Below are 22604 nucleotides of genomic sequence, written 5' to 3' on the forward strand. Positions count from 1 at the left end.
TGTTGGTTTTGACAAATAGGTAAACTGCAATTTTTCTTTATAAACTACTACACAATAATGGTAAGTTACACAAGCAATTTAGAAATTAATTCTGATTACTAGTAACTATACATACATACTTATAAAGCAGTAATAAATACGATGAAGCATACGGAAGACTTGCTCTAGAAAAATTGTAGGGAGTAACAGTAAAAAAAAAATCCCAGAGTAATTACTTAATATATCAGTGGATTAAATATTAATTGATAATTAAAAACTAAAAATGTTCACATTTCAACAGTCTGCAGATATTAAGACCAAAATTAATTACTTATAATAAAGTAAATAATCAGCAAACAAAACAAAGGAAAATAAATAATTCAGCTAAGATCAAATGAATACATTTATTTTCAAGTAAAAATACTGTAAGAATTACTGTCACTTAAAGATTATATAAATTATCTCTAACATTACAATAATTATAGAAATAATAACCTACAAAATATACAAGACCAAATTAAAAAACTTTAACTTTAGAGGTTTTTTATGCTGATGGTTCTACAAAATCAAATAGGTTCATGAAATAATAGCCTTCTAAAAGAGGTAGTACCATATTTAGAAATCATAATGAAAAACAGAATTCTGTATAAAGTGGGTATTTTATGTAAATTTAATATCAAATAGCTTTTGAGAATAACATTTAGAAACAAAGTTGAAATAAAAAACAGTTCATCAAATTACTACATTCTCTAACAAGTTCTGACAATTTTCTTTAATAAATTTTGATGAACTGCCTCATCCTTACTCCTGCTAACATATTTCAATAAAATGAACTAAACTGAAGTAACTTCTACAAACTTATAAACTTACAAAGAACATCTTTTTTTTTCTAAAAAAAACCATTACATAACCCATTGTAAATGTTACAAAACTAACAGTCTAATTAGTATGTTCCAGTTAAGTCTTTTTCTGATCACCTAATAGATATCTCTAATACTTAAAACATAATAAACCTAGATAAGAAATTGTTCAAATTAATAAAAAATTTCTGAGTAAGCAATCATTTATAAAAAAAAGACCAAAAAAGAAACATTCATATGAATAATTTAATTACCTATGCAATAATAGCTCTTAACATTAAAGTATCATTCTAGTTAATTTTTTTATTTCTCTAACTTTATATCTTATTTATTTATATTTAATCTTCTGGCAATGCAATACAGTTGTTGAATATAGTAATAGTCTGGTTATTTAAGCAACAAAAATCAGAGCAGGGGGTCAGAATTTTTATAGTACTGTATTGTATTAAAATTGGGAGTATCAATTTTATTGCTTTCTGACACCAGAAGTCAAAATACATTCCAGTATACACAACTCCACTTCTTAATTACATCTTTTAACCATTCGGTACTGTCATGCTATCCTAATGTTAGTGAATATCCATATTATACACCTACTCATGAAATTGGAACAAAATACGTACATTATTTTAATTATTTCTTTTTATATTTTTGAACTTTTACACATTAACCACCTTTCTTTACTGCAGACTTTTAAGTGAACTTGTGAAGGAAACTAACTGGAATGATAATATTTAAAAAGAAAAAAAAACAAATTAAACAAACTATGATCCATAAATAAATCATGAAAAATCAGTTTAATTGAATACTTATACAACACTTTTAACCTAGTATTACAGTCATTAAGCATTCATAATATAGTTAACATAAGATTTTATGTTTTAAAAAATGGAAAAAAAAGGATGAAACTAATAAAGAAGCTTTTATACAAATAAATGTACAACGTTCATCCATGTATAATATTAACTGCAGCGAAAAAAGTTTTTGTCACAAACATTTACACTTTCACACCTCATCATTGTATCGATAATCTCTAAATTAATTAGAGCAATCCTTCATTTCTTCATAATGGACCCAAACAACCAGCATTCTGCTTCACCAACCAGACAAATGGACGACAACTAACATTTAACCAGGCATTATATTAGTTTCTTTTAATGGAAGTTAAAAACCAATATTAACTAGATTTATATTTAATTATATTATAAACAAACAATCTTAAATCTAATCATCTTCCTTTGTTTCAGGTGATTGGTCACCATTTCTCTCAGGCGACTGGCTTCTTGATTTTGACTTTTCTTTACTTTGTGACCTCGATCTTTCCCTAAAAAAGTAATTTAATTATTATTTGATGCTAATAAATTTATCACAAAAATATATGCTAATAAAATGAAAGGCAACAGTTGATTACTGCACCTACACACGCCTAAATAAATTTAACTCAGCCAAAAGGCAGTATTTGTATGGTATGGTTCAGAACAGTTTCCTATATTCTTATTACTCTTATAATGGTTTCTTATTCATGTATATAAATAACAAGTTGATGCAAAATTAATTAACAGAGGCAGTGAGAAACCACTTCATATTTTCTGTAGTAAGTTCAGCAAGTGTTATTTTTTATAAGAACAATCAATGGTGTTGTTTTAGGAAAGACTGGTGTCTCATATAAGCTTACCTGCAACCATTTCATGATACAACATTGGTCTTATTGACATAAAGGCAAATTAATTTCTAAAAATCCAGAACCTTGCTGACAAACTTCAGTTGTGAATAATTCAAGAAAAATAAACACAGTCAAATTAAGTTTATAAACTTTAATTTTTTCATATTAAATCATCCACATGATTACGATTACTTTTTCATTAATGTCATCCACAAAGATGACAAGATGAGAAACATAAAGAGCTGTTAAATTCCAAAGTAAAGGATACACAGTAACTAATCTCTATTGTTTCCCAAAAATAGTTGTGATGAATGAAATTTCCATCAGCAAATTAATCAAACCGTCTTTCCTTATTTATTAACTAATCACCTAACAGCGGTGATAGATCAAAAAATTATAAAATTATTAACCATTTAACTACAACCTCTCTATTACACAAAATAATTCAATTTTCACTATTACCTCCAGGAACTACTTACTTTGACTTTGAATTTTGTTGTGAAACAGACTGCGATCTTGATTTAGAACGTTTCTTTGGTTCTTCAGACCTTGAACGTGAATGTGACCTACTGCGTTCATGGGATCTAAAAAACAAAGATAATTACACAATTCATTCAATTTCATCCATTAAAACTTCTTACCAGTATAATAAAAGTTAATACAAGAGCAAGAATGGGATAAAGCATTTAAATGTTTTTTTACTCAACAAATCCCAAGATTTATATATCCGTTTTCAATTATTAACTTAAAACTTTTAAAATGTTCCTTATCCAAACTGAGGGCTACTCTCAAAAACAAGCACTTTTGGGATTTCAATTCATCAATGTCATTTTTTTCATATAAAAATTACACATACGTTACAGCTTTATGAAAACTGTCAATATAAAAATGCTAAGCATCACCACTGTTTACAGGAGGGATGGAATCTCAATTTTATCAATATGACCATCATTCTCTACTTTAAAGTTAATATCAATTCATAATAAATTAAATTTTGTATGCACTACTGGTTAGTTTTTATTACATTCAATGTTATTTTTGTCAGTTGTGGAGTATAATTTAATTAATGACTGGATACCACAGAAATCTTTATTGTCTACTACATTGAGGATGTCTGAAAAAATTGTTAAAAAAACTGCTACTTTGCCTATAAAAACACCACCTATTATATTTAATTTTTATGTTCCTTAAGAACAAATTTATATTTTCTTAAATTATTTGGTTATTAACTTATGTTCTAACAGACAGTTGTAACAAAATGTTTTTAACTATTCTTACATTAAATAGGGTTTTCTTATTAGACAGAGGACAAATTATAAAATAAATATATTTATATTGATTGAACTTCAGATTAGAAAAACACAATTTAATCACTATCAATTTACATTAGTGATCTATGGACCATCTCACTTTGAGTAATTAACAAATTTTTTAGTTATATGAATGAAGCTATCACAAAGCAAAGTAGCAATTTTTCACTGTACATGTTGTTTCATTGACTTTATTCAATTTTTATAAATATTGTGCTTCATTTCTTTCTCATACATAAAAATATTCAAGTTTTACCATTTATAAATTTAGTTATATCCAGTCTATAACAAACAGACAGTAGCAGAGTCAGGATGTCACAACTGCCCAAAATTTCATCCCCGTTCCAGTACATTTCTCTACATATTCCATCCAGGTTAGAATTTTCACATCCTACTAATTTTTTCAATGAAGCTGTAATATAAAATTAATTTATTTAAAACAATACTGATAACGATTTTAAAATCATTCAAATTTTTGGTTATGCTCTTGTCTATTTTGTAAATTTTTTGTGTGTAAAAGTCACTTCATTAAAAAAAAATTAATCTAAGTTGTTAATTAGTAGTAACCACCGACTCTTAAATCAAAAGTTATAAAAACATTTGTTAAGTAGAATTTTTTTGCAGTTTTTAAACTTTTATAACTTTACTTTTGGATATGAAACTTTTTGCTCAATATTCTACAATTACCTTATTTTAAAATTGAACATAATTTGTTGATTTTTAAATTTAACCAAATTTTTAATGAATGGAATGATGTGATTTAATTAATAATAATTATATTAACAGGAGGGAAGGGGGGGTTTTTGTTCAAAAAAGCGTTTTTATTTGTAAATAACTTACTTGGAACGTGACTTTGAACGTGATCGTGATTTGGAACGTGCTCCAGATTTAGAACGGCTGCTGTGGCTTCTGGAACTACGGCGGCTGCGTGACCTGTAGAAACAATTGTTAACATCAACTACAATATATCTTATGTTAAATTTTGAATGTCACTATATCATATAAAAACTGTTAATTATGGAAAATCATAGCTGTTTATAAGTTGTTATTCAATAGTTTCACAGTTCATTTTCTAATTTTAACACAACTGTTTCACGGATCAATATCACTTGCTATTCTCAAAGTTAAAGGCACTAATAATACTGATAAAATTTATTTTTAGTTATATTGTTAATTTTGACCAATATACACTCATTTACATCTTTGTTTATAGGAAGTCCCCATCTCAAAATTACACAAATTAAAAACCCATTTACAAAGCAAAGAAACTTTTCTCTATCTGTTATATTATTTGTAAAATTACAAGTCAAAATATTTAATGACTAATTATCTAAAACTAAAATGCAAATAAAAAAGCCTTAAAGACCCCTTAACACAAAAAAAAACCATGCAAAGCAACAACAAAAAAAAAATCAGTGTAAACTAAGAAAAACCCAGTGGAGAAAAAAAGCAAGCAATTACCACCTGTAAAATAACTACTTTAAAATAATTCCTCATATTCCTTCAAAAGTTCAAATAAGGTTTAAAATAATTCTTAAGCAAGGTAATAAGAACAATAGATACATCTTTTAAACTGTCAAATGGGATTATAACTTAATATCTTATATTAATGTAATAATAGTTAACAAAGTTTTATCATTACAACTGTTAAATGAATATGATCAATACAATTACAACTGTCTGTGAGAGAGTCAAAAAAATAAAATTTTTTTTTGTAATATACATTTCCAAGTTAAAAAAAAATTAAACTAACAAAATGATAATGCTGATCTAAATTATCCTTGTCAATAATAATAAAAAGCAATAAATAAGCAAATTTGCAAATATTTATTAAAATCTATGCTAAGTATATATTTTTTTAAAAATTACACATTAAAACCAATGTAAAGAAATTAACAGAAAACGATATTTATGCAGACACAAGTTACAGGATACCCAAATTATGAAACAAGCCCTAGCAACTACAAATGGGACTCACCTGCGTTTCACCTGTTCAGACTCAGTGGCGGGATGTGCACGACTGTAACAAGATTTTGAGTTCTATCTCTGGACTTACAGTTTATCATAAAAAAATTTTACATATTTTTACAATGAAAAATTTACTAAAATAATTACAATTAAATAATAACTGTGAATTTAATATTTACTAATTTCACAAAAGAGAAAAATTATTTTATAATCTTTCTTTTTTTTAATAATATTAGTCTTACAATTTTGTTTTTAAATAAAAATGTTTCTGTTAACTTCTTTGAAAAAAAATTAATAAATAGCTGAACACAAATCATTTATGTAAATTACATTTATTTATTAAGACTTACAAGACTAGGTAGTCAAGCAAATTATTACTTTTCACTTCTAACCATTAAATGGAGGAGACCTTTTATTTATAAACCTTATTAGTATATATTGCACAGCAAGTATTAATCTATTAATAGAAATTACGATTAATATATATAGAAAATAAAAATCAGTAGGCAGATGGATGAAAATCAAAGAGTTCAGCAAATTGCATCTTGGTAGCAGAACACAATTATTTACAAAAACAATCAATTATCACCTATTGATAACTTATTAAAATTATTATTCTATTTTTTTTTTTCATTGTGTTTTCAAAGATAACTCTGTAGTTAGGTTGTCAGAATGTAAATTAAAATATGTAGATGTATACTACTTACAATCTCAGTCTCGCACACACAATTGCCTTATATCAGTGAGTTAGTTTAACATATCTTTTTTAATTTTTCAAATCAAATCTCCAAAATACATCAAACAAAACACTTATTGTAAAGAAAAAAAAGAACAATAAGTACATCATCAGTTTTTGTAAGTTAATGAAAATATAAAATTTATTACAAAAATATAAAATGCCGATTCGACACAAAAAAATAATTGAAGTGATTAAGTTTACTAATTAAAGGCTTATTCATACTGTTAAAATTTCTTCCTAATAAAATAGAAGATTATAAATATTAAAACATCTGAACTAAAATTTATTATTCAGTTATGTTGAATTTCAACAAATTAATACAAAATACCAGTAACTAGACTGAATATAAACTAGATTCTGTATTTAAGTAAATAAGCACTACAACAGCACACCAGTAATGATTTTAGGCAATTTCATAAGAAAGCAACCCATTGTAATGGGCACCATGATTTAACTTCCACAAAATTTTGACATGTCTTCATGTTTCACATCCCCAGACCCCAAAACCACAGTCAACTCTGTATACACACACACACACACATTAATTTCACTTTCTTGTGGACATAACTGCTGTAATTCTGTGCCAATCACTTTCAAATCGTTCCTTAAAAATAACTCGTCTCAAAATCTCGGTCGAGTTAACAGCCAAAATTAGACCATGGGGCTTTTTTAAAAACAAAATATTGCTAAAACTTTCTTATTAAGTACAATATTGAATTCGTTTAAAGTTCCTACTATTCTTTGGATAAGGGCCTAAAACCTATCTAAGTAAATCACCAACCACTGGCCCAGGAGGTTTAAAAAACAGGGGTTTGTAAGATAAAAAAGAATCATACCTGCCTTAATAGGCACAGTATCGAATAGTCCACTTTATCATTAGTCCTCTGAACATTACCTTAAACTTTTATTTGAAACAATTTTTGGTATGATCAAAATGTTTGCATTGAAGGAAGATGGATGTCGTATGCTAAACATAACTTTTCTTCACATGCAACAATTGTCGTTATTTAGAAATAAAGTTTTTCTTAACTTTAAGGTGGAAATCTTTTTATCTCCTACTTAGCACCGGTGAAATCTACCTCTACCTTCCGGCATGCCAAAATTTTTTTTTACTTCAAACATTGAAAAATAGAATTACTGGTTAAGAATCTATATCTATTTAGGCAATAAACTGTAATAAAAACAATGTTATTTGGTTAGATCTGATCTAGTAGAGCTATAAACATACTTCTATTTCTTTTTTAAATTTACAGAATGGATTTATTATTAACAGATTAATTTATCACGGAAATAATATATCTGAGCAAATAAACATTGTAACTTTACATGATAAATAGTGCTTCAAAATAACTGTTAATTCAGGAATTAGTTTAACAAAATTAGTTTCATTTCTTACCTAGATCGAGACCTACGACGTGATCGAGAACGAGACCTTGATCTTGAACGAGAACTGGATGATCGGGACCGGCGTGATCGACGTCGATCTTCCACAAGTCTTATACGTCTCCCATTGAGATCTGTGTCATCTAATTTGTCCAATGCATTCTTCATATCTGAGTAAGTTGCAAATTCTACAACTCTGGTTAAAAAAATGGAAAAATTCAGATAATATGCACAAACAAATATTTCAACATATAAAAATGAAAAATATATGATGAAGTAACATTAACCAATTATGAATCAGGAAAAATCTCATGTACACACACACAGGATAAGAAATAAGAACACTATGATCATACACAGGAACTAGTCACATAAATATTTAAAAGCCTATAACATTAAAATAAATAATCCATATATGCAAATTCTGTACAACCTTACTTTATTCAGCGACTGAAAAATCAATTTATAAAACTGGTCTTGCATTGCTACAATATGCACCAACAAGAGTGGTACTATTGCAGCAAATATATAAAGCTCTATACAATCACCTCCAATAATTACTCTAAAATTTAAGTTTCTTTGGGGGACAAAATGGAGTTATGGTTCCACTTGTTATTTTTCCAACAATTTCACTAAAGCAGATTGGAAGCCGTTTTAGTTTAATGAAGTTTTATATTGATTTTCTACTGAAAATCAATATAAATTTAGTTGGCCCGTAAAAATTTTTCATCATATATGCTACAAAATTGTATTATTAAAAAACCCTTGGATATTAATGTTAACTGTTGGTCATCAGGTACAGGTGTTCAACAGGTCCATCTCTCAGTACAAAACACTATATGCTTATTTTTGTTAAAATGCATATATTGGTGTGAGATGGGCAAAATAATGTGGAAGATATTTTTACATGACAGGAAGTAGAATAGGGAGGACTGTTTATTGCCTACACATTTGAGTTCTGCCAGTCTGTGACAAGCACTGGCGTTTGAACAAGGTTCCTTGAATACTACTGATTGTTAAAATCTGTTTTTAACAGTTGAAGAATGTGTTTTCATGATGAAAACTTACTTAGATGAAATCTCATGTTGTGTCTGTGAAACTTTAGGGAGAAATTTGAAAAGAAAGCAGAAGATAATTCTTTTGTTGTGAAATATGTTCGGTGTTAGACCAGAAACAGGTCAGCTTTAACAGGACATTAAAGTGACAGGTATAAGATCTTCTCATAAATATTTTCATACACTAAGATGGGAAAAGAACATTTCACTAGGTTCAGCCCAAACTATAGCAAGGAGAATTATGAAATTTATGAAATAAAATTTGTATCAAATGCACATTTTTACAAGCTACCTAATGATTATACTGAAAGGAATCACTACCATCAATGAGACAATATTAGCAATTTAGATTAAGTGTTTTTTTTACAAATGAAGCATGTTTCCACCTTGGTGGGTATAATAGTAATCAAAAGAACTACCTGAACTGGGGTACTGAAAATCCACATTTTCTTTGAATATCCCTATACCCATAAAAAATAGGCAGTGTGTGGTTTCAAGGTGACAAATAATAGGACACTTGTTTTTGAAAAAAACTGGATGCTACCATATACCAAAAGATTATCCAATAACTCATAACCTTACTGCAAGAGGATGAGTGTGACTGCTGGATGCAACAAAACAGCACCACTTGCCGCACAGCTCTCCCTACTATGGAGATGCTGCAGGATTTTTTCAGTGGAAGAATCATTTCTAAAGGATTGTGGCCACAAATATCTCCTGATCTGACATAGAAAGAAATTCAAACTTTTTTTCCATGGGGACTATTTAAAAGAAATTGTTTATAGCAGTAATCCGTACACACTGCAGTAATTGAAAACAAACATTACAAATGCCATCCAGGAAACAGACAAGGTACAACTAACAAACCTTTGCAGGAATCTGTAACCCCTAGAGGGTGCATCCCCAGGTGGCAGATAGGGAAATCCTCAGTAGATATGCCAAATAGGAGGGAAATAAAATACCTCCCGTGAACGAAACAGATAGCGTCTGTAACCAAATGCCTGCCGGAATAAGCAGGCTTCTCTCGCTGGCCAACAGCTTCGGGTGGAGGAGCTGGCAACAGTCTGAGCACCTTCTTGTCCTATGGTCAAGAAATCATTCATGAAGGCAGATGAATCTGTATGATCAACGGCATGAAGATGTAGAAAGCAACGGGAAACCACTGCATTAAAGATCCCAATTGATATCCCTAGTATAAATCATCATTATGGTTTCAATATTAAATTTTCTAGAGTTAGTAGTTCCCCGGTCGGATCTCCAGGGGGGGGGGGCATTGATGAACAAAACGACGAGAATTGGTACCTGGAATGTAAGAAGTCTTTCAGGCAGGCAAAATTATCAATATATCAGCAGAGATGCAAAGGCTTAATATAAACATCCTAGGCATAAGTGACTTAATATGGCTGGGAACTGAAGTGCAGCGAAGGGATGAATGCACTATCAATTATTCCAGAAGCACTGATAAAGCGAATAAATATGGAGTTGCTATCATGTTCGATAAGGTGTACATCCAGTTTTGCTCCTTACTCAGATAGAATCATGTCGATACAGATACCTTACCATAAAACAAATATCAAACTTCTTCAAATTTACGTACCTACAGCAGATAAGCCTGATGAAGAAATTGAATAGTTATACAAACATTTATGCATTGTTCTGGAAGGCTCCAAGGAGCAGGATATTACTATAATCATTATTATTTAATAATAATGTGAAGGTGTGGGAGAGTGAAGTGGATGATACTAAGGAGGTTGTGGACTGGGGGAGAGGAATGATAAGAGGTGACAGGCTTGTACAATTCTGTCAAGACAGGGAGGTTCACAATTGCTAATATGTACTATAAATTACCCAAAAAAAAAATACGGACATGGAGATCTGCTTAAGACACTGAAGATAGAGTAGTAAAGAACCAGATTGAACCTACTTATCAAGAGATGATTCAGAAATAGCATAACATCAGTAAAAACTTACCCACGAGCTGAAATTGAATCAGCCCATAACCCAGTAGTTGCTAAAGTACATATCAAGCTTAAAAAGTTAAAACATAAAAGTAAGGATAATAGGATAACAACGAAGGCATAAGAGAACAAGTGCAGAGGTAAATATTAAAACTGATTCGGTATGGCACGGGGCAATGAATGGACATGGAACATAAATGGAATAACATAAGGGTGGCATTAATTGATAGAAGCAGGGACAGATTGATATCGAATAAGAGGAGGCTGAAACAGAAATGGATGACCCAAGAGATGCTTCTTATGGAACAAAGAAGAAAAAGTAAGAACAATGCAAATAAATATAAAGAATTACAAGGGAAGATAACAAGAATGATTAGGGAAGCAAAAGGAGATGGATTTCGGAAAAGCACGAACACATAGAGGAGCTACAAATGAAATATGACAACCACAATTTGCATAAGGAAATTAAAGAGCTAACAGGAACAACCAGAAAAAGACAACCCATTGTTATTAAAGATAAAAGTGACAAAATCTTGATTGGACCATTGGAGAAACTTCTATGACAGAAAGAATATGTAGAACTATTTCAAGATACAAGAAGTATGAGAATACATCAAAATGCCATACAGGGGCCAAATATCATGGCGTTACAATCAATGTTCAGCCAATTAGTAATTTGAGGTACGCAGACAACACTGTCATCATAACAAAGATGAGTGATCTAGAAAGCAGTCCTAAAGAAGATGTTAGCGTACAGTACAGCCAGATTTATTTATACATAAAAAATGTGATAATTGAAAAAACAAGAGTACAATCTTGGTACTTGGATAACCAACAACATGTACCAAACACTGAAAATTAAAACCCAGATAGACATAGCTACAAGTGCATTCTTGTGTGATCGGCAGGTCTGATTATGTTTGTGAACTAGAATGGTAAAATGTTGTTTTCTGTGTTGATATATGGAATGGAGGCATGGACACTGAAAAAACTACAAATGAAAAAGTTGCCTTTGAAATGTGACGCTATAGACGCATGCTAAGGATAACTTGGAAGGATAAAATGTCAAACATCAGCGAGTATGAATGAACAACTCCAGATTACGTCTGCAGCACAAGCAGGGAAATTACAATATCTAGGTCACATAACAAGGGGAGAGAAGTTCAAGTTGCTCAGGGTAAGATAGTGGACAGACGTAACATTGGAGGCGCAGAATTTCACGGTTGCTCAATCTGAGGGAATGGTTCAGCACAACGTCCACTGAACTATTCCAAGCTTCCTGCTCAGACGTCAAAATAGCGATGATTGCAAACCTGAAAGGAGATACCACTTGAACTAACAAAAGTAGCCAGAAACTTCTAAACGTACTTGATAAGTACATAGAAGTTGGACATAATTTTCAACATCTCCTGTCTATTATGTAAATGTTTGCCAATAAACTATAATTTATTGATCAAACTAAGTGACAGGTCTCTAAGATGAATATCTGTAGCAGTGGTTGAGAGTAGGCAAAGGCAAATACAAATTCAAACAGTTAGACAAGAATGTAGGATGTTCCCATTGTTTTTTATCTGTTACACAAAAAAGCAATGGAGGTATTGGAAAGACCAAGGGAAAAATTTGGTTTATAAAATTTTCTTAAAAACATGTTTTTTTTACAAAAAAAAAAAAAATATTACTGAGGGAGAGATATTGAGTTAGAAAATTATTTATTTCTGAACAAAGAACAAAGGAAATGAAATTCAACAGAGGGAAACAAATTTAACATTTACAAAGTAAAATTAATTATAAAGGACGGATTAATAAGGTACTAAAGTCAGTGTAACCAGAGTGGTACGAGCTCTCTTTCATGAAATAATAACTTAACTAAGACTACTTTCAAACTATTTGGTGGCATATAAACAAGCTCATGGTAGCAAAAACATGGGCAATTATAAAAAATACAATAATTTTAAGTTTGAAATGAGGTCTAAATTAAACTGGAGAGTAATTAATCTCATTTTTTTTACAAACAAACTATTTTCATAGGACATGTATATAAAATGTTTTGTTTAATTTGGTAATTAAAAGAATTGTCGAGGAGTGTAGAAAGTATATAGAGTCCAAATGATTAGCACACAACAGAAAGCAACTGAGAATTAAAAACAAACAATAACAAAATCCCTAAGGTAAACAATGCTTGTTACAATAATAAAATAAAATGTGTACATTAACTCCTTAAAGCACATCAGATATTAATACTATCTCGCTTGATATATCATCACAATATCAGTTGTCCCTATCGGACAGTTATCATCATGTGTGCAAACAATATATGTTATGTATAGACATCTTACAGTTAAAATATCATGTTTTTTTAAATAAGTGAACATAATAATAAATAAAATATTAAATACCAACAGTAATCAAACATAGCTTTCCTTCCTTTTTCCTGTTTAGCCTCCGGTAACTACCGTTTAGAAAATACTTCAGAAGATGAATGAGGATGATATGTATGAGTGTGAATGAAGTGTGTCTTATACATTCTCAGTTCGACCATACCCGAGTGTGTGGTTAATTGAAACCCAACCACCAAAGAACACCGATATCCATGATCTAGTATTCAAGTCCGTGTAAAAATAGCTGGCTTTACTAGGACTTGAACGCTGGAACTCTCAACTTCCAAATCAGCTGATTTGGGAAGACCCGTTCATCACTAGACCAACCCGGTGGGTTAATCAAACATAGCTGAGGTAAAAAATATTCACACAGGTTATCATAATTAATTTTAAGAATTTTCTATGCTTTGAATTGAAAATAGAACAAGATTATACATCATGTTTATTAGTACAATCCTGAAATATGAACTTAAAAACTATCTACATTAAATGAGGAGAGAAATGAAATTGAAACAAAATCTATACATGTCCAACTTAAAAAGAAGAAAGAGAACCAGCAGTAGTAAATCTGTCAAATGCCTATTTTCCAAAAACAAAGGTTCATGGTAATATGTCATATATATATATAATTTTCTTGTAATTACTTTTTTATCATGAAAAATATTTTATATTTAATTAACCAGAAAAAATATTTTAAATCTGTTTAAAAAAGAGCCTAAGAGTTTTTTGTGATGCTATCCCAGCTGTGATGCAACCAGATAATGAAATGAAACTGAAGGAAAAATTAATAGCATTCTTTATGCAAGCCTCAGTAGTGACATTACTCTGAAATTAAAAAAAAAAAAAAAATGTCTTCATGGTAAAAACAATAGAGCAAGATAACCATAGGAATGCACAGAATGTAAGAATTATGTTGAGTCCAAATGATTAACACACAACAGAAAGGAATTGAAAATTTTAAAAAAATCCCTCAGGAAAACAGTGCTTTATTACAGTCGTAAAATAAAATGTATACATTAACCCCTTAAAGCACATCAGATATTATTACTATCTCTCGCTTGATATATCATCACAATATCAGTTGTCCCTATCGGACAGTTATCATCATGTGTGCAAACAATATATAATGTTATGTACAGTTAAAATATCATGTTTTTTTTAAATAAGTGAACGTACTAATAAATAAGATATTAAATACCAACAGTAATCAAACATAGCAGAGATAAAAAATATTCACACAGGTTATCATAATTAATTTTAAGAATTTTCTATGCTTTGAATTGAAAATAGAACAAGATTATACATCATGTTTATTAGTACAATCCTGAAGTATGAACTTAAAAACTATCTACATTAACTGGGGAGAGAAATGAAATTGAAACAAAATCTATACATGTCCAACTTAAAAAGAAGAAATACTTTAACTCCTAAAAGCATATCAGATATTATACACATCTACTACCTTTCGCTTATGAAACGTCACTATATCAGATATCCCTATCTGAGACAGTAATCATATGTGCAAACATTACTGTTATGTAGACTAAACATATGTTACTGTTTGAGTTCTTTGAAATTTGTAATACTATAACGTGATGAAAATTTGTAATTAATTATTTGCAAAGTGAAAATTAATATATATATATCTTAAAACCCTACATGTTAAACAATAAACTTAAAACCAATATTAAACAGAAGTTGTTCAGTGAGAAATGATCACATCATTTAAACTCAGACCCGAAAGATGATACAGCATCATTACAACTTCCTTTATAAAGTTTATTTATTAAAAAAACAGCATTTACTTCTATTACCAAGACAAATTGAATAATTTAACACTTTCAAATCAACCTCCATGATGCAGTGGTTTCTTTTTTTCCTCTTCAGAATGCTTGACATGCCACCCTGAATTTTCCTTATTTCCATTTATTAACAAAAGTTTATTTTAACAGATATACTTTAGAATATTTTAAAGATATATTATGTTACAAATGTTTCACCAAAAGTTAACTTTTCCATAAAAATTACACCTGACTAAATCTATAAAATACGGATAAAATTTAAAAGCATTTTAACACGGCAACAGAGAATAAGTTTATTCTTGATGGCATATCATTGGATGATATAAAATAATACTGAAGGGAAGATTTAGTAAACAAATAACTATTAAGCACTTTAGTTTCTTAATTTCAGATATAACATTTTATGGCAAATAATTCTGGGTATATCAATGTAATAAAATACTACATAGCACATTTATTACACTTAAAATCAATAGAAGTTGTTCAGTAAGAAATTATTACATCATTTAAACTCAGACCCGAAAGATGTTAAAAGCATCATTACAACTTCTAAAATAATCATGTTACAAGAGGAAAAACTCAGGAATCTCATAGATTAACAAGTCACAGTTTATCAAGTAAAAATGAGTTTAAACACATGTTTTTAAATGGAATTTTTCAGTCATGAATAAAAAATTAATTTTTATCACAAAAATTCAGCTCCTGATGTTAACAGACTTCAATTTACATTTCTATACAAATAAGAAACAATAAAAAAATTACCCTTCATTTCTTCTGTCCTTGTGTGCATCAGCATAAGTGACTTCTCCGGCCTGACGCATATAATCTTTAAGATCCTGTAAAATATGTCATTAAAGATTAATAATAAATAAATAAATAACAATAACCAATGCATGAAAATTATTAGACTAATATAATTATAATAATCTTTAACTGAAAACTCTACGCCATTTAATTAATAACTACTGCATTCAACTATTACAAATTTCCCAATCAGAAAATTGGTACAAACAGCCACTTAGCCATATCTAGGCAAGATTATTACTTACTGATAAGATTAATTTCAAACTTAGCTTTTATCGTTATTAAATGTTAACATATTGTTTTACATCAGGAATTTACTAAACAAAAGTTAAAATTTAAAAAACCCAGTGGCTTTAAAAATACATAGACTATGAGCAGCAAAGTAGCAAATTTTATCTTACTTTATAAAATACAATCTACCCTTTTAGCGCTCAAGGTTTTTTCTTTAATTTATCTATTGTGATTATCTTGGAATTTATTAGATATATTATTAATTGTTTTATATGAAAACTCATCTTAATATTTAATTCAAGAATGAAACAAAATATATTTACTTAATGACATCAAAACAACTTTTCTTTTTAAATTATCCTTAACTTGCTAGATTGTAATTTCTAAGAATGCTAATGCTACACAAATACTATACATTTATAGTAATAAATGTAAAATACTAATATCAATTAGTATATATTTTTTTTAACCAGCTCCTAATAGTAAACAAATGTTTAATTAAGAAAATAATAACCATTTACAATCATTGCATAATAAATAGATAGAAATAACTACCTAATTCAAATGAAATATATGACTTCAGCGCTAAAAGAGCAAGTTAGCATAAAATTCATTCAATAATTAATTAAAGAGAAATAAGGAAAACCTGTGGATTTGTTTTTTTTTTTTTTTTATTATAAGGAAAAAATGTAACCAACTACCTTGACACAACTGCATTTAGGACTATATATATTAAGCTGCATGTAATTTAAAGGTATTTTAGATCAACAATACCTGTAAATACCTTAGGTTTTTCGATCCTGCCTAACTACTAAAATGTTTATTTTATAAATTGCTATATGTGACAAGTTAACATTATCTCACAATAATATACAGCAAATTTTTCAGCAAAGTCAAACGAAACATTCTTGACAACTGGATGAATCAAATCCCAAAATATCCTTAATGTTCCTCTCTCAGAAATTCAATATATATATCTCAACGATCTCCTTTATTCTAATTATTTCTGCAGAGGCTGTCCAGTTTTTCTTTCTATCATTATTATCTTGAGTCAACAAATTCCGGTTCTGCTAGGATAAGAATTTTGTCAATCGTGATCCAGAGTGACGATATCAATAAACTAACATCATAAGGAACACCAAAGTGAGAAAGATTGTTATGAAGTAACTGACAAGAACAATTCAAACGTTTGTAGTCTCACACGAGATGCTGTAGACATCAACATTTTTTCATAAGACCAGCTTACAAAAAATTTGCAGAAATATTGCTGAAATATGTTATACTGTCACAGTAAGGGAATTATTAATAATCAAATAATTTATCATACCTGAATTAATAAACACTCAACTCTTGTGACCCTGCATAAAAAATAAAGTATTTTTTAACTGAATTCTTGTTATTTTTAACTTTGTAAATATGAATACTTAATATTTTTATTAACTGTATTATTTTTTAGAAATTCAAGACAAATTATATCACAAAACAATGATAAAATCTCAAATTAAATCACAGCCAATTTATTTATAAAATACTGTTTAGGCCAAGAAAATGCAGAATTTTAATTTATTTAATTTTAGCAAAAGCTTGGATTATTACTTACTAGCCCTAATAACACTTTCAATCATTTAAATCCTATTATGCTTGATTGGAATTATTATGATTAAATTTTAATTTAATAATTTTTTAAGGGGGATTTAAGAAGATTCGTAGGAGGCATAGTAGAGTTATAAAATGGGCTTTTATTTACCTTGGCCTCGCCTCGCGGGAGGTGAGCTCAGATAATGGATTATTTGCCAACAGCACAAGAAAGGATAACCCTTGCCAGAGAATGACACCACCAAAAGCGCCTGCTTTGCCTAGTCCTGGAATGTTGGAGTAGCGGTTCCAAGATAGTGAGAGATCCATGCCATGCCTGTCCTTGGTTAGAACGGTAGGTTTCTGATCCTTGGGGGTGAAAGGACCAGCAACAAGGAGAAGAGCGAGATCACACACACATCACGGGCGAAGCCCAGATCTATAACGGTAGGTGGTACTGTCTCATCTGAGTAAATGCCCTTTGGTACCATCAGACACGTCAGTGTGGTCCACCCATCGCGAAGAGGACTACGCTCTTCGAGAAAAAAACATTATCATGTTTATTGAAATATAAGCATTATTTAAATTATAATCATATCACAGATGGATAATTTAAAACACTTAATTAAAAAAAAATTAATTATAATGTATTGTCATTAATTCTATACCTACAAAATTAAAAATATAACTTATTCTTAAAAGGAATGAAGGTAGGAATATCATAAATAGAAAAGAAAAGCTCCAGACAGGTAGGTGTAAAGCATGGTGGAGATGATGTCAGCCCAGCTCTGGCCCAAAGTAGTAATGCGACACCTTTTGATATAGTCCTCAGCAAGCTGTAAATTTACTAATACCAAGAAAGTAAGAAAAGGATTATATTATTTATTGAAGAAATTTTGTTTAATGAAAATATTAAAAAAAGCAACTAACTTAAATCTAAAAAAAATGAGAAGATAAGTATATCTCACTAAACACAAATAACTAGATCATTTTTCAGCTTATAATAGGCTTATAAAAATAGTATGCTAGACAGCTCTTTGATACAAATAGATAACACAATAAGAAACTCGTATGCTAGACAAACATCTCCAGGCAATCCCAAAATATCCATGTCAAATATCCTTATCCCGGAAAATTGGAAGTCATCAAACTCATTAAAACAATACAATCCAGAATTTCTTAAGTAGTTTTTTATATATATTCTTTTTCTTAATACAGCCTCGTTCATCGATTGGTATTCATATTCAGATCCATACATTGAACTGATCGTTTTTTCTTGTTGATCTTTGTGTTCTTTTTCTTTTACAATAATCTTCATCAATGAATTTCTTTAATTCTTGTGGTAATAACGATAATTCTTTTTTCTTTAGTATAACAAAAAAAAACCACTTTTGGAACTAGAAAAGTATTACATTTAATACCATAAGCATACAATCAATAAATGGAAAATACTGTATTATACTTCAGTACATTCATTTTAATAATTATTTAATTTACTTTTATTTAAATCAACAAATACACAAGTTATTTAACTCTGGCATAACCTACACAAAAACATTTTTATCCAACAGTCCCACGTAAAGGAGTGCGGACATCAGTCATGATATCAATATCATCATCAGTAATCAAGACATCAGACATCATTTTAATGTTTAATTAAAAATAAATTCTCATACCTGCCAGCTGACTCTGCTTGATAAGTTCTCAACGATCAGACGATATTCTGTTCGTGTAGGTGGTCCATATCTGCAACAAATTTTTTAACATTATAGCAATTGGTATAGTTCAAAACATAAGCTCACAAAAATTTATAAAGAAATACAAATTGTAAAAGTGTTACAAGATACCACTCAAGAGATAAATCCTAATGTAAACATGAACATAGCTGATATTGCGCACTTATCTTTCAACTATAAAGGGAAGAAGAAAACAATTTTTTTCTTCTTTTTTTGTTTTGATTGTTTTAATGCAAAATCTTTTAAATATGTAAATAGTTTTATTTTTAAATGTATTGGAGCTCAACCATTAGTAAATTAGGTAATAGAGTGAATTATAATCTTTTAAATGCAGCTACAACTGCAACTAAAATGTATGTTTAAGTTTTTTGAAAAGTTTACAGACTTAAAAGTTATATTTAAAATCATTGCAGCTGCCAGCTTAATTAATTAAACACAATATACTTCAACTTTTGTACATATGTTAAAATATTTACATAAACTACAATGCTTTTAACAACTGTATGTAAAATGATATCTAATGACTAGGTAATTGTAGATATATATATATTACAGGAATTATTAAAAACAACTGCAGAGGCTAGAATAAACCAGAGACTGTAGACCTGACATCCAGTTAGTAGTTAGTATATATTAATAAATAAATACTACTCTGGTCTAAATCAAAACAAGTCTATGCATCTACAAAAGAGTAGTTCATTAATGTTACTTTTGCCTAACATAGCACTACAATCATTTAGTGATGAAAGTCTACACAAATAAGTCAAGCCACCAAACAATCAACAAGTATGCCCAGATTGAGTAACCTAAGCAAAAGCAGTTTAGAAATATTGAACATATATTATCAGTAATTACATGAATCTTTCCTAAATTAAAACAATTAGACTAACTTAATTTAGATTGTTTTTTCATTCATTCATTTTGGCAACTACAGGTTGATATGCAATTAATTATATATCCTTATAAACTTATTTACAATTAAGATATTTAGTTTATTAGAAAGAAAAATCAAGATAATTTCATAGTTTTCATTTTGACAGACTACTAAGTGCCTATTCCTGCCACTCTGTAATCTCTGTTATATATTTTTCAACTCTAAACCATAACTATCTAGGAGGAATTAAAAGTAACACATTGGTGTAAGTATCCACAATCCTTTTAATACATAGAAACAGGAAAATCTTAATTGTGAATATTACAGTTTCTCCTAACTGATAAAAAAAAAGATTGCTAGCCAGCTACATTTTAGGTATTTTACAACAAATAATTTACAGCAGCAAAATCCTCTCAAGTGGCTTCAACTACCTACTTTTTCAAATTCAATTTTAAGTAGCTTTAGCTACTCTTTTTTTTTTAAATTTCCCAAAACAATCTCACTAGCAGATACAAGCATTCTAACCTCAGATTTAAATTTACTTCTCTAACAGGATATTAAGTAATTTAAATCAAATGATGAAAATGTAAAATTAACATTAATAAATCCATTAACATTTTACCTTGCCTTATTCTACATAAAATATAAATAAATATATATATATATATATAATATTGCAATTTACTAGTATTTTTCAAGACATGCACAAAAATTAATTAAAATACAATGTTTGTTTTCCTATAATCACTTAATTTTGAATCTGACATAACACCAACAGGTACATACTATTCATTGATACTGGAAGAGGTTAACATCAAATACTGTATTGAAAGCAGTTTATAAGAAATAATAGTGCAATGCAGTCTAATAAAATAGAATCACGGGGAATAAGATAAATAAATATATATATATATATGTAATTAATTATACTATGCAACATGATTTTTTAGATTTCTGCAATTTTAAATTTTCTTAAGTATTTTTTTGTGCTGATATCAGATCTGTAATTAGTTATTTTCTATCGCATATAATTTTTTGCAAATCAAGTGAACTCATTTTTTTAATTTAAACATAAATTCCACACGGAATGTTTACTAGGAGGGAGGGAAATTTTATTTTGGTAAGAGGAATTACACTTGTAACACTCAGCTGGCTGTTGCACAGGAAATGTAGTTCATTGTTGATATGCTGTAGTGCTGAGGTCACATTTGTGCTATCATATGCAGTTTATGTAGTTTCTTCAGAAATGGTTTCCTGCAAGTGTTTGAATAACCCAAACATGTTCTGTTATATTTGTAGTAGCTATGTAATTGCTAAGCAAATACAGGATGAGAATGGTTTCATAAAAAGTATGCTGTACATGTATGGTGCGAAAAAAATCAATGCCTTTTGCAATCCCAGTGGTTTTTGGAGGACGCCACAAAATAATGTTAACAATTTTTATTTTTGTAAGGTTAACGTTCAAAGTTATAACGCAATAAAGTAAGGATATTTAATATCCAAACATTCATTCAGCCTTACGACCAGTTACGCACAGTGAATCTCTCCCTAACCCAGTTCCTCCTCCCATTCTTGAAGATGTCACAGGAAAGCAGTTCAGAAAATGAATGTGATAATGTTTACGCCTGTAAGACGGAAGAAAATTCTGCACCAAAATTATTCAGTCAAAATGGACTTAATGGATTTAACTTGTGACTTGAATCTGACCAAAGATCCCACCCAATTGCTTGGATCAAGACTGAAAGCAAAAAATTTTCCACTATTCAGAGTTTCGTTCTCTTGGTATAGGGCCAGAGAAAAGGAATTAATACTATTCCTTAAAGACTGGTTTTTTGTTGTGATGTTAAGGATTTATTGAACTTCTTTAACGTCACTTACAATCCAAGTCAGTGGAGGTAATTTATAGATTCATTAAAACACAGCCTCAAAGGTGTACTTTTACATAATGGAAATTTATTTGGCTCAATACTCATTGCACACTCAGTACATCTCAAAGAGATATGAAAATCTCAAAGCTCTGCTGAAATATGTGAACTACAAAAAACATTCTTGGATAATTATGGGAATTTAACAAGTAGTTGGTAGGTTATCTGATCAACAATTTGGCTACACAAAAATGCAGTTTCATTTGTGAATGGAACAGCCAAGCGAAAGATAAGCACTAAAAGGTAACAGACTGGCCCAACAGAAAACCCCTCCAACCCGGTTCACAGAACTTGTTCAAACAAGCAAGATACTATTACCTCCTTTGGACTTCAGGCTTGGATTAATGAAACAGTTCACTAAAGC

The 22604-nt window shown here is 29.5% G+C and overlaps 1 protein-coding gene and 2 non-coding genes across 9 annotated transcripts in view; all 3 read right to left on the reverse strand.

The window, feature by feature from the left end:
• Window positions 1-369: 369 nt before the first annotated feature.
• Window positions 370-22604, reverse strand: part of B52 (serine and arginine rich splicing factor B52) — a 40634-nt gene continuing 18399 nt past the window's right edge. For 4 of the 7 annotated variants that reach the window (XM_075371828.1, XM_075371831.1, XM_075371830.1 and 1 more), the window contains exons 6-12: window positions 19382-19451; window positions 15858-15931; window positions 7916-8098; window positions 5791-5832; window positions 4653-4745; window positions 2982-3086; window positions 370-2163 (exon numbers count right to left, since the gene is read on the reverse strand). In XM_075371828.1, the coding sequence (XP_075227943.1) occupies window positions 2064-2163; window positions 2982-3086; window positions 4653-4745; window positions 5791-5832; window positions 7916-8098; window positions 15858-15931; window positions 19382-19451 (667 nt within the window). In that variant the 3' untranslated portion in view covers window positions 370-2063. The remainder of the gene's footprint in view (window positions 2164-2981; window positions 3087-4652; window positions 4746-5790; window positions 5833-7915; window positions 8099-15857; window positions 15932-19381; window positions 19452-22604) is intronic. The other 3 variants (XM_075371833.1, XM_075371835.1, XM_075371834.1) reach the window with 1 other exon arrangement.
• LOC142328518 (small nucleolar RNA SNORD2) lies at window positions 14990-15059 on the reverse strand. Its single transcript, XR_012757307.1, has one exon. It is a non-coding gene; the product is annotated as a small nucleolar RNA SNORD2 (small nucleolar RNA).
• LOC142328519 (small nucleolar RNA SNORD2) lies at window positions 15573-15643 on the reverse strand. Its single transcript, XR_012757308.1, has one exon. It is a non-coding gene; the product is annotated as a small nucleolar RNA SNORD2 (small nucleolar RNA).

The sequence above is a fragment of the Lycorma delicatula genome, chromosome 7 (assembly GCF_047948215.1).
Source record: "Lycorma delicatula isolate Av1 chromosome 7, ASM4794821v1, whole genome shotgun sequence".
In the NCBI taxonomy this organism is placed as follows: Eukaryota; Metazoa; Arthropoda; class Insecta; order Hemiptera; family Fulgoridae; genus Lycorma; species Lycorma delicatula.